This window comes from Petaurus breviceps, unplaced genomic scaffold (genome assembly GCF_028583685.1).
Source record: "Petaurus breviceps papuanus isolate PSGF00001 unplaced genomic scaffold, PetGlider_PUasm1.0 567, whole genome shotgun sequence".
In the NCBI taxonomy this organism is placed as follows: Eukaryota; Metazoa; Chordata; class Mammalia; order Diprotodontia; family Petauridae; genus Petaurus; species Petaurus breviceps.
In genome coordinates, this window is record NW_027186383.1 from 5,219,916 (window position 1) to 5,232,323 (window position 12,408).

The 12,408-nt window shown below is 46.2% G+C and overlaps 1 protein-coding gene across 2 annotated transcripts in view; it reads right to left on the reverse strand.

The window, feature by feature from the left end:
• ASB18 (ankyrin repeat and SOCS box containing 18) overlaps positions 1 to 12,408 on the reverse strand; it is a 67,213-nt gene that overhangs the window by 8,400 nt on the left and 46,405 nt on the right. For both annotated transcript variants that reach the window (XM_069103051.1, XM_069103050.1), the window contains one exon: positions 5,881 to 6,385. In XM_069103051.1, the coding sequence (XP_068959152.1) occupies positions 5,881 to 6,385 (505 nt within the window). The remainder of the gene's footprint in view (positions 1 to 5,880; positions 6,386 to 12,408) is intronic.

The following is a 12,408-nucleotide window of genomic DNA, read 5'->3' on the forward strand; positions in this document are numbered from 1 at the left end:
TTGTAGAGGGCATTACCTTACTGCAAGCTCTCACAGGTCAGGTAAATCACAGGTTGGGTAAAAGAAAAAGGGAAAGTCTTATGCTTAGGTTAAAACCCCCAACTTTACAAGTATAATATGGGGGAACTGTGGTTAGGAAATAGTTTGTCTGAAAAAGATCTGGCAGTCTTAGTGGACTGCAAGCTCAATAAGTGAAAAGCATTCCATGACAATGTGCATGTGGACTATGGGGAGGGACCTAGTGGACCTCCAGAAATAAGGAAGTGATGTTGTTCACTTGTTTCAATCATGCCCAGCTCTCTGTAATCCCATTTGGGGTTTTCTTGGCAAAGGTGCTGAAGTGCTTTGCCATTTGCTTCCCCAAGTCATTTTACAGGTGAGGAAACTGAGGCAAACAGGGTCAAATGACTTATCCAGGTTCACATAGGTACGGTAGTAAGTGTCGGAGGCCAGATTTGACTTCCAGGAAGGGTAGCCTTCCTAACTCCAGGCCTGGTGCTCTGTGCACTATGGCGCCACCTAGTGGCCACAAGAAGGTGCTAGTCCCACCCAGGACACATTCGGAGTCTGGGTGCCATGGTTTAAGAAGGTAATTGATGAGCTAGAGAATGTCCAGCAAAAGGCAACAAGAATGGTGAAGGACCATAAGTTTTGTTCATGTCACCATTAGTTGATGGAACTGGGGATGGTGATCCTGCAGAAGAGAAAACTCCATGGGAACCCAGCTACTCTCCCCAAGTGTCTGCAGGAGGGGCTGTGAGTGCAGGAGGGGCTAACTTGGCTCTTCCTGGCCCCGGGGGGTGAAAGTTTCAAAGGGGGAAATTGAGGCTAAATGTCATTGAGAGCTTCCTAATGATGAGAGCTGACCCAGAAGGTGGTGTTGCTCCCTTTCTGGAGACTTCCAACCAGAGGCTGGATGGCCATTTTTGTCAGGAGGATGTATGTGTGTGCATGTGCGTGTGTGTGTGCATGTGTGTGTATGTGCGGCATGTGAGCATGTTGTGTATGTATGTGTGGCAGGTGAGCATGTGTGTGTATGTGTGTGTGTGTCTTGGCTTGTGGGGGGAAAGAGATGCCACTGAGCTCCCTTCCACCCATGAGATTCTGTGAAACGGGAGGTAACTGCTCATGCCCACCCACTGCCATCCGCAAATGCAGCTGCAACACAAAAGGGACCCGATGGTGTGCTACATGCTGAGGAGGAACCAGTGATAGCCAATGTCATTGAGAGTCAGAGGGAGGGGAGGAGAGAGCTATTGACCTGAAGGAGGAAGCACATATAGCTCTGGACTCAGTTTTCCAAAATCTCAAAAAAGACTGGTGGCACCCCTGCATTTTCTTCTGCTTTAGTGTGGAGAAGCAGGGTGTTTGCATTCTCTTGTTTGGTTCTGCCCTTTGGGGCCAAACAAAACAATGTGAATCCATCTTTCCTATGACACATGATGGGGGGGGGGAGGAAAAGGAGAGGGAGAGATTTACATCTAAAAGGGACCATAACTGAGTTCAGCCAAATCATTTTACAGATGAGGAAACTGAGGACCACAGAGGTGAAGTGACTTACTCAAGGTGACACAGACCACTAGGATCATAGATTTGCAACTGGAGGGGACCTTTGTTTTATCTGATCCAAATCCTTCATTTTACAGATGAGGAAAGTGGGATCCAGGAAGGTGAGACTATTTATTTGTCTAATGTCACACAGGTCATAGGAATCAGAGCCAGGATTTGAACCCACAGTCTTTGCCTGAAGATCCACTCCTCTTTGCACTACACTATGCTACTGAAGAAGCATAAGTGCTTTCAGTATCATCTCCATTCAGGCCTCCTGGGACAAAGCTCCCTTTGGTTATGGGTGTTACAATTTTTCTGGTATTCCAGTTGGCTTTAACCTCTCAGTCACTGTTCCTTGATAAGAGGATACCTCTAGTGTTCCCCAAAGGCTCTCCACCCACTGACTCAGTAAAAAGCTGAATGGCTCTCAAAGCCTTCACATAACACAGAGCATCACCTCCTTCTTTTCCCTCCCTTTCTCCCTCCCCTCCCCCTCCCCCTACCCCATGGTTGCCTTCCTCAGTGACAAGAAATCCATGGAGAGTAGAAGCCCTCCCTCCTCTCTCCTCCCTGGGTCTCTAGACTGTGACCAAGTCTTATTGTCTGTCTTCAGGAATTCATTTTCTGTCTCTTCTCTGTTCCACCTCTCTGGGGCTCCCTGGTCCACCTGCCCCCTCCCATCCTCAGCCTGAAGCATCTCTGCATCTGCTGCCTTTTACCAGGCTGCTTTCATTACTTTCGTGACAGTCTAAACCTTTCTGCTGTCACCTCTCCCTCCTCTTCCTCTTCTCCTCCTTTTCCTCTCCTTTTTTTCCTCCTCCTCTCCCTCCTCTGCTTCCTCCTCCTCCTTGCTGTCTGCTGGGGAGCTGAGCTGGAGCTGCTGTGGCCACATTCTCCTGACATGCTGATGTCATTAGTGCTCACACACACTCTCTCCAGCTAATGAGGCGGCAGAAAGAAAATTGAGGGGGGAAATCACACAGGCACGTTGCTTTAGATGTAGATGGAGGGACCAAATGTGAACAAGAAAATCAGCGCTAAGGTATTTATGAATTTCCTAGCTCCCTCTCCAAGGGAGAGCAAAGCACAGTCCTTGGGCTGGCAGCCTGTTTTTAGCCACTCTAGCCCTTGCTTATTTTTGAGTACTACTGATGCAGAGCCATAACCAGGGTGGGGTAACTGGAGCTTTGCCTCAGGGTGCCAACATTTGTAGGGTGCTAATAACACTTGTGTTCCTTTAGCAGGCAAAAACAACTAAGTCTGGAACCTAATTAGGAAGATTTTTTTTAAATAAAAAAATCATCAATACAAAGAGCTCCCAATGAATAACTTTCTCTACCAAGGCAGATTGGCTCCTTTCCTTCCAATTATATAAAACTCTGAGGAGAGTCGCTTGAGCCACTGAGAGGGTAAGCAACTTACCCATTGGGGTCACTTTGTCAATGTGTGTCGGAGATGGGATTTGAACTCATATCTTTGTGATGCCAGGTCAGTTAGGAGGAATAACGAATATAACAGAAAGCCCCCAAGATGGCACTCTTCTTCCCACGACAGCTATGTCTCCCACTTTCTTCCCCAGAATCAGTCTCCTTCTGCACCTGTCTGTCCAGTGTCTGGATGCCTTGGTCCTCCCCCTCCTTTTGGAACAGGGTGCTGCTGCCCACCAGGTCTGAGGTCTTGCCCCACCCGAAGCTGAATTGACTTTAAAAAGTTGATCTGAGCCCACCTGTCATGCCCTCCTCCCCAGCATCAGAATGACCAGCTCTGACTCTGGTTGACCTAATTCCATCCCACTGGAAATGCAGATCAAGTTTATAAGTGTGAACTTGGATGACCTCGGAGATCATCTCCTCTATCCCCCTTCATTTTATGGTGAGGAGACAAAGTCCAGAGCAGGGAAAGCCTTGACATACTCACAAGGGTAGGAGGAGGCAGGGGTAGAATTCAAACCCAGAGCCTCTGACTCCAGGGCCAGAGTTTTTCCCACTCCACAAGACTTTCCTAAAACATAAGTGTGGTGCTTTAAGGGCCCAGAGGTGGACCAGGAACATGGAAGCTTTGGATCATGTAGAGCCCTGTGACTAGAGTCTCACCTCTGATACTCACTAACTGCATGACTCTGGATAAGTCACTTAATCTTTCTGGGTCTCAGTTGCCTCATCTGTAAAATGGGAGCAGTCGTTGAACCTGCCTCACAGGGTTATTGTGAGGCTCAAAGGAGAGAATATGCAGAAAATGCTTTGCCAACCTTACAATGCTGTGTAAGTGTCAGTTATGATTATTAATGACCAGAGACAGAGACTCTGTCTCTCTGTGATGTGAGGCATGCTACTTGGCTTCTCTCTGGGTCTTGGTTTCATTCAAATACAGAGCCACATCAGATGATAGCTTTTAAGCCTCTTGCCTCCTTTTGCTCTGTCTAAAATCTCATGAGCCTGTGATGAGAGCCTCATCATCTTGGACAAAGATGGGGCCAGACTGGATGGAAGAGATTCCAGTCTCTTTGGCAAACTCCAAATCCCATGAGGTTGCTGTGTGACTTTCAGCCAGCCACGTGTCCTCCCAGGGCCTCAGTTTTTCCATTTGAAAAATGACAGAGTTAAACTAGGTCCCATGGTCCCTCCAAGCTCTCGCTTTCTATGGTTGAATGAGAATTCAATTCATTAAGCATCCAGCAGACTCCTAGAATTGATGTGCTCGCATAGTGAGGGTACAGACATCTGCCTGCCGGGTCATGACCATAAAGTCAATTCTTCCTGAAGCAGGGGTTCTCAACGAGGTCCATGTACTCATTAAAAATATTCTAATAACCATATTTCAGTATGATTGCTTTCCTTTGGAGTCTTACCTATTTTATTTATGCATTTAAAAACATTATTCTGAGAAAGGCTTCACCAGACTGCCTGCCAAGTGGGTCCTGGACACAAGAACGGTGAAGAATCTCTTTCCTAAATGAAAGAAGTAAGAAGATGCTAGAACTGGTAAGTGGGGGATCTGTTCATGGCCTTCCAGGTCAGTGTTCCCACCCTTCTGTTGACTTGCTAGGGTGAGGAGCTGGCTCTTTGCCTTCTCTCCTTCTGTGTCCTTGGAGGGGATTTCCTGCTGTTCCCATAGCCCCCTGTAGGCTGCCTGATTTCTGATGACCAAACTGTCCACTTTCAAAGCGCTTCCTTGGTCTCCTGCACCCATGTGCTGCTTCCCTGAAAGGCCTGGACTGGGAGTTATCAGAGTCACAGAGGCAGAGAAGCTTGGCATGGCTTACTCAGTCACTTCTGGGCCAGTGACTCTGCTCAGCCTCCTGCCACCTGAGCCCATGAACTACTCTGTCTGCTGTTTCCTGTCCTGACCTGGTCTGGGAGCCACAAGCCCACAATCTATCACACAGTGTCTGGAAAACCTTTGGTCTCAGGAATTCTAAGCACCATGGGTGACCAGTGGCCACGGATGGTGTGCTCCCTGGGCACACTGGTGTCAGTGGAGCTGCCTTTGTGGGGCACAGATGCTTTGCTCAGCTGCTGGGTTATCTGAGCCTTTCCCTCTCTGGGGAAATCCTGCCACTCACTTCACCCATGACCAAACCAGAACTGGTGCTGCTTTTTGTCTCCAGGGAATTATTTTATATTGGTGGCTGTGGGGCCAAGCCTGAGCATACCGGTCACTGTTTGTTACCTGTCATTGCTCTTCATGAGGCCTAGGGCCCTGTTCCAGGGCTGGACTAGACTTCAAAGGCTATCTAGTCCAACTGTCTCATTTTACATATGGGGAAACCGAGGCCAAGAGATGTTAAGTGACTTGACCAATGTCAGGTGGCTCATAAGTGTCTGAGGCAGGACTCGAACCAAGGGCTTCCTCACTCCAAGTGCAGGGCTGTATCTCCCACTGCTTGTAACATCCCTAGCACCCTCACAGGGTTGTGAGGATTACCCTGAGAGGCTGGCCATTCCCTAAGCCTCCTTCTTCCTGCAGAGAGATAGCCCTTCCTTATTCCTCAGATTTTCTCTAATTGCAGCCCAAGATCAGTCATAGGAGATGACTTTAGGGCCCTTTCTACCCCTGAAGTCATGCCCATTCATTGAATGAACATTTAAAATCCTGAGTTGTGTATAGAGCACTCACTGTGCTAGGCACGTCTCTCTGAGCCTCAGTTTCCTTTTCTGTTAAATGAGGGTGTTGAAGTAGATGATGACCTCGAAGGCTGTTTCCCATTCCGAATCTGATTAATTCACTCAATACTCTTCACTTGTATTAGGCTTGCCATCTGTAACCTCCTCCCCCCAGATCCCTTTCAGACAAATGGCTGGCAAATCTAGTCTGCCCTTCACACCATACCTTCTCAAAAGCCCCTGGCCAGATCCTCTGGGAGCCATGATTGAGGAGTGTTTGCACCGTCTGATGGGGTCTGCATTCCCTTTTGAAGGAGGCACTCTGAAGAACATAGGCCATGGGAGAACTGCCGTTGTAGTCAAAAACATTCACCTTGGCTTGGTTCTGTAGCAGCAGCTGGACCAGGCAGTGGCTGGCATTCTTACAGGCCTTGTGGAGGGGACTCTTCTCTTCCTCGTCAGCAGTGTTGGCATTTGCACCATGGTGCAGCAGCAGGCGGCACACCTCCAAGTAGGGCTCCTGGCCATGGGGCTCCTGGGCTTGGCCACATGCCACACTGAGGGGCGTCTCTTCATGTCTGTTCCTAGCGTCCACACTGGCCCCATGTTGGAGGTAAAGGAGAGTATGATCCACAAGGCCATGTTTTGCTGCAATGTGAAGGGGGCTTTCCTGGCCCTCATTGCTCTCTTGGTTTACGCAGGCACCGTGCTTCAGCAGCATCTGGGCACATCTGTCAAAGAAGGACAGAAACATGGATAAAGGAATGACATCATCTGACGCCTTAGCAATCTCATGCCCGAAGCAGGCATCTGGAACAAAAGAGGTACAGTTATTTTTAGTAAGTCCCAGGAGAATCTAAGCTCCCTGAGGGCAAGGACAGTTTCATTTTTATCTTTACCTCCCTTCTACCTAACACAATGCTTAGTATATAGTAGCCCTACATATCATTAATTCTTATGATAAAATCCTGCTGCAACAGTTATCCTATAGGGGCAGCTATGTGGTGAAATGAATAGAGCACTGGCCCTGGAGTCAGGAGGACCTGAGTTCAAATCCAGCCTCAGATACTTAACACTTACTAGCGGTGTGACCTTGGGCAAGTCACCTAACCCCAATTGCCCTTCCTTCCCCCCTCTAAAAAGCAAAAAACAAACAAAGTTATCCTACAAAGGATATAAAATACTCCCTCAACCCTCCATACCAGCATTATGACGTATGTGGCATTCTATGTACAAGCTGCCAGAATACTAAAGAACCCACACTCTGTGTTTATATATAAGCAGGTAATATAGATGTAGTAATAGCAGCAACATCACCAGCAGCAGCAGCCAACCTTGTTATTATAGAAAATGACCTAGACAACTCTTTCATGCTATAATTTACAGGACAAGTGTCATCTGCATGGGAAGAGTGTTTTTCCTTCTTCAGACTCCCTGCATCAATTATATCACAGCCCAGATCCCTCCCCCTTCCCATGACATTGGCATAGTACTTTAAGTGGTGGGAAGTCCCTTATATTAGCTTATTTGAACCTCATGACAACCCTGTAACAAAAATATCACAGCAATTGTTATTTCCATTTTACAGATGGGAAAACTGGGAATCAGAGAGACTGTCACTAAGCTACTAAGTGTCTATGCTGAAATTTGAACTCAGATCTGTCTGCCTCCAAGTCCAGTACTGTATTCCCTATAACAAAACTCCTCCTCCTCCTCCTCCTCTTATAACACATTTACAAAAACCCTTTCAGGTTTGCAAAGCTCTCTAGAATGAGCTCATTTAATCCTCACAGCATCTCTGGGAGGCAGGTGCTATTATCCCCTTTTTACAGTTGAGGGAACAGAAGCAGGTAAGAGTCTGAGGCTGGGTTTGAACTCAGGTCTCCTTGACTGCAGGCCCTGTGCTCTATGTACTGTGCCACCTGGCACTGAATCAAATGTTATCACAGGCGGAAAAATAGAAACTCACATTTGGGAGTGACCTCAGTGGACATCTAGTCCCATAATCTCCTTTTGAACCTCCCTGAGAAGTCACCATCCAACCTCTGCTTGAAGACCTTCAGTGAAGGGAAACTCCCTCCCTTCCAAGTCAGCTGGTTTGGTTTTTCATTTGCTCTAATTGTTAAGCAATTCTTTCTTACCTGACATTTTTTTTTTTGTTTTGGAGGGGGGAAGGCAGGACAATTGGGGTTAAGTGACTTGCCCAAGGTCACACAGTTAATAAGTGTGTCAAGTGTCTGATACCGGATTTGTACCCAGGTCCTCCTGACTCCACAGCTGTGCTCTATTCACTGCGCCATCTAGCTGCCACCGAAATTTGATATTCTTTACCTCCCCATTGCTCCTAGTTCTGCCCTCTAAGGCCAAATAGAAAAAAAAATCATCTTTCTTCTATGTCACAACTCTTCAAACTCTGACAATGATCATGTGGCTCCTACAATTGACCTTCACATTCCAGGCATGGACTGAAGGTGGCAATGTACATGGTATCTCTCCTAATACAGCCTCAGAGAGCTCTTTGATTGTCGTCATTTGATGTATGGCACACCTGTGGTCCACAATTACCCCCAGATCTTTCTCCCTTGAAACTATTGTCTACTGACTCTTCTCAGCAATGCAAGGTTCCAAGACATCTCCAAGAGACTCATGATGAAAAATCGTAAAAAGCACATCCCGAGAAATAATTCTAGAGTCTGAATGCAGACTGAAGCAGACTATTTGCTCTCTCATTTTGTTTCTTCTTTCTTGTGGTTCATTTCATTGGTTCTAATTCTTCTTTACAACATGACTAATGTGAAAATATGTTTAATATGACTGTATATGTAGAGCTTATATCAGACTGTGCACCATCTTGGGGAGGGAGGGAGGGAAAGGGAGAAAATGTAAAACTCAAAAGCTTGTGGAACTGAATGTTGGAAACTAAAAATAAATTAATTTTAAAAAAGAAACTCTTCTCTAGCCATTTTGTTGTCCTTCATTCTGTGCTTCTGAGATGGATTACCTGAAGTTAATATTTGAGGTAGGATAGTACAGTGGGAAAGGCACCAGGTTTGTAGTCAGAAGGCTTGGGTTGAATTGTGGTTGTTACTTAACTGTATGTGACCTTAACTTCTTAATGCTTTGTTTTTTTTTTCTCTAAAAGTAAGAGGACTCTTGGGTCCCTTCCAGCTCTAAACCTGTGCCCCTTTGAACTAAAGGGCAGGTTGCCCCACTCTGATATATCCAACACTTTCAGCCTTGGGACCAAAAAGGAGCTGGGCTAGTTCAGAACCCTGGGAGAGGATGGTGAGGCTGAGGCCAGAGCATCAACATCATGGGAATAAACAAGAGTGGATTGCGGGTGGATGGAGGGCAGGCCAACAGAACAAGATGAAGAAGCAGATAGAAATGCAGCTGGGGCTAGTAGAAGAACCAGGCTGGGGGCCAACAGGCAGGTAGATGAGAAGTCCCACTGGGGCCTTTAAATAACATTCCATTTACAAACAGCTTTTCAGGAACACACTTAAAATACCATGAGGCATCCATCCATACAAGAAACTGATGTGCAGCCCTGGCGCACCCTCATGAAGACTTTCTTTGTGTTCCAGATCTTTCCTTATGTCATTAATTCATCGATCAGTCAATCTATTAACTCGCTCAACAGACACATCATCTATGTGTCATTTGCTTGACACCCACTCCTCTCCTCCTCCTCCTCTTCCTCTATGTTTCATCTTTTACTCTAACAGCTATGTTCCATGAAACTGTTTATAGTCAGCTGTCATATGGAAGGGGGATGAGACTTGTTCTTCTTGTCCCTAGAAAGTAGACCTAGGAATGATGGAGGGTGTGTGTGTGTGTGTATGTGTGAATGTGTGTGTGTGAGTGTGAGCGTGTGTGTGTGTGTGTGTGTGTGTGTGTGTGTGTCTGTAATCTCAGAATGACAGATTTGGATTTCAGATATTAGGAAATAAAGTCAGATGAACTTCCACTGCTTCTGGCACAAAGGATTGTCAGTTTGCTTCCCAACAGCGCCAGGAACCATCCTGTGACTTCCCTGACCAAAAGGCCCCTCCCTGGATGCCATTTCCCTATAAGGTTGCTCCCTCTTAGAATGTAAACTCCATGAAGGCAAGGATATATTCATATCTCCAATGCTTAGAAGATAATAAGAGCTTAATAAAGGCCTTTATTCATTCATCCAGTGCCTACTATGTGTTAGGCAGTGACCTAATAATAATAATAATATTAGCTGGTAATTACATAATGCTTAAGGTGAGTGCTGTACAATTATCATCTCATCTTGTTTTCATAAAGACCCTGGGAGGGAGGTGATTTTATTATCCCAGTTTTACAAATGAGGGAACTGATTTAGAGTGAGGTTATATGACTTACCCAGGGTCACACAACTAGTAAGTGTCTGAGGATGGTCTTGACCTTGAATCTTTTTGACTCCAGGTTCGTCACTCTCTCCACTGAACCACTCAGCTAGGTGCTGGGAATACTGAACAAGGACATAGTCTTTACTGCCCCTCATTGCTTCTCTCTTGGACATTAGACATGTAAATTAGAAGTAGAATTGCTACCGTGTCAGAGGGTAGTCCTAAGTCCTAGTCACCCCCCAGAATCTTTTTCTCCCTGAAAGCTTTAAAGATTCTGGGGATGTGTCATCATGCTGTCAAAAACCCAGCTGACTCCCCAAAAGAGCCACTTAACTCAGGCTAATTCTAGGGCTACTAGTGTCCCTAACTCCAGGTATGGTGGTCTTAGAGAAATAGCTCCAGGATGAAGGCTCATGGGATGCCTTAAAAGGTTTCCTATCTAGGTTGAGGGGAGGAGCTGGTCTCATTGTACCTTGTGTTAACTTCATCCAGAGTAGGGGGGTTCAGGTTTAGCCACCACAGTTTAAGGGAGGATATCGACAAGCCGGAGGTCATCCAGAGGCAGAGGGCAGATATCAAGGCAGTCTCTAGTCCAGGTCATATGAGCAGTGATCGAAGAACCCTGTGATATTTACTGTGGAAGAGAGTACACTTACATGGTGTCTGTTTCCAAGTTTTTGAGGGACTGTCACATGAATGAGAGATTCACCTCGTTCTGCTTGGCCCAAGAGGTGGTGGCAGTTATAAAAGGGCAAATTTAGGGTGGATGCAAGGGAATATTTCTGAATATTCAGAACTGTTCAAAGAAGAACCTTTGCCTTTGCAGCAGGGGACAAAAGCCAAGGAGCTGGTTTCACTTTGTTCTGAAGCCTAAGTCATAGATTCAGAGCTAGAAGAGATCATGGGATCATTGACTTAGAGCTGAAAGAGACCTTGAGACCATCAGATCCAACCCCCTCATCTCACAGATGAGGAAACTGAGGCCAGACAGACAAGAGGACAAGTAGCAGAGAGCTAAAGTTGAGCTATTCCTGATTCACAAGTGTAGCCTTCTCTTGTTTGTAATTGCCAACAATTCCAAAATATCTCCCTAAATAGTCAGGCAACAATTACAAAGTATCTTCCTAAGTAGTCAGTCAGAAAAATAATTAGAAAGTGTCATCCTAAGTAGTCAGGCAGTCAGAAAATTACAAAGTATCTTCCTAAGTAGTTAGTCAAACAATTAGAAAGTATCTTCCTAAATAGCCAGTCAGAAAAACAATTGAAAGTGTCATCCTAAAGTAGTCAGTAAGTCAAAAATTACAGAGTATCTTCTTTAGTGGTCAATCAGTCAGCAGTTAACAATCTTCGTTGCTAAGGTGGGGCATGCAGGCACCCGGTTTTAGAAGCGAGAGTGCAGTCAGCGTGTACAGCAGTGAAGGTCTCCCCTTCTTTTGGTCTTCTATCCTCGGTGCCTTGGGACAGCGTCTGGCACATAGCAGGTGCTGACTGAATGAATGACAGGCATTATGCCAAGGTCTGGGGATACAAATGCAAAAACTGAAAGGAAAAAGAATGGCATGGAGAGACATAGTAGACAGGGAGCTGGACTTTGAGCTAGAAAAATCTGTGCTCAAAACCTGACTTTTGTAGGCTGTGTGATCTAGGCAAGTTAGGAGGTTCTCTGAGCCTCCCTTTCCTCATCTATAAATTGAGGGTCATGTCACCTGGAGCACCTGCTTCTAGGGTTGTTGTAAGGCTCAAATGAGATCTTTTAAGTGAGGCAATCTGCAGGTTTGGAAGTGCTTTATTCATCATGTCAGTAGCTGTCCTACCTCCCTAGAAAAGTTTGCAAGGAAATGATGCCCCCCCCCCCATGCCTGCCAAGCAGAGATCCCCAGCACGGCTTGCTCTGTGCCCTGTGGAGGGAGACAATGGACCTGAATCCCTCATCCAACTGCCCGGGATGTGGCTCTCACTTTTTCAGAGAGAGCTTGTCTGCATTTCTTCCTAGCAGGCTGACATGTTAAGGTGCTGTCCCAAGGGGATAAGCTGCCACCACAATCCCTGAAATCTAAGAACAGAATATGAGTTTTCTGGGCCCCCACCTCTACTGAACTCCAGTGTACCCTAGGGGCCAGAATTTTCTCTGGATATTTTCCCCTGATCTGAGAGAGAAACTAAAACAAATCAAAAGAAACCAGGTTCATAAGGTGTGGACAAGAAGAGGCAGGAGGTTCCACATGCTGAGCCCTTCCTGATCTATGGACCAGTAAGAAAGGGAAGTTCAGCATCACTACAATATGTAAGTTGTAGGTACCTGTCCTTCATGATCTGTATCCTAACACCAAACCACTACTCACTTAGGATCTGATGCTCCGTGCAAGGGACTGTTCCTGATTCCTTCACCCCTC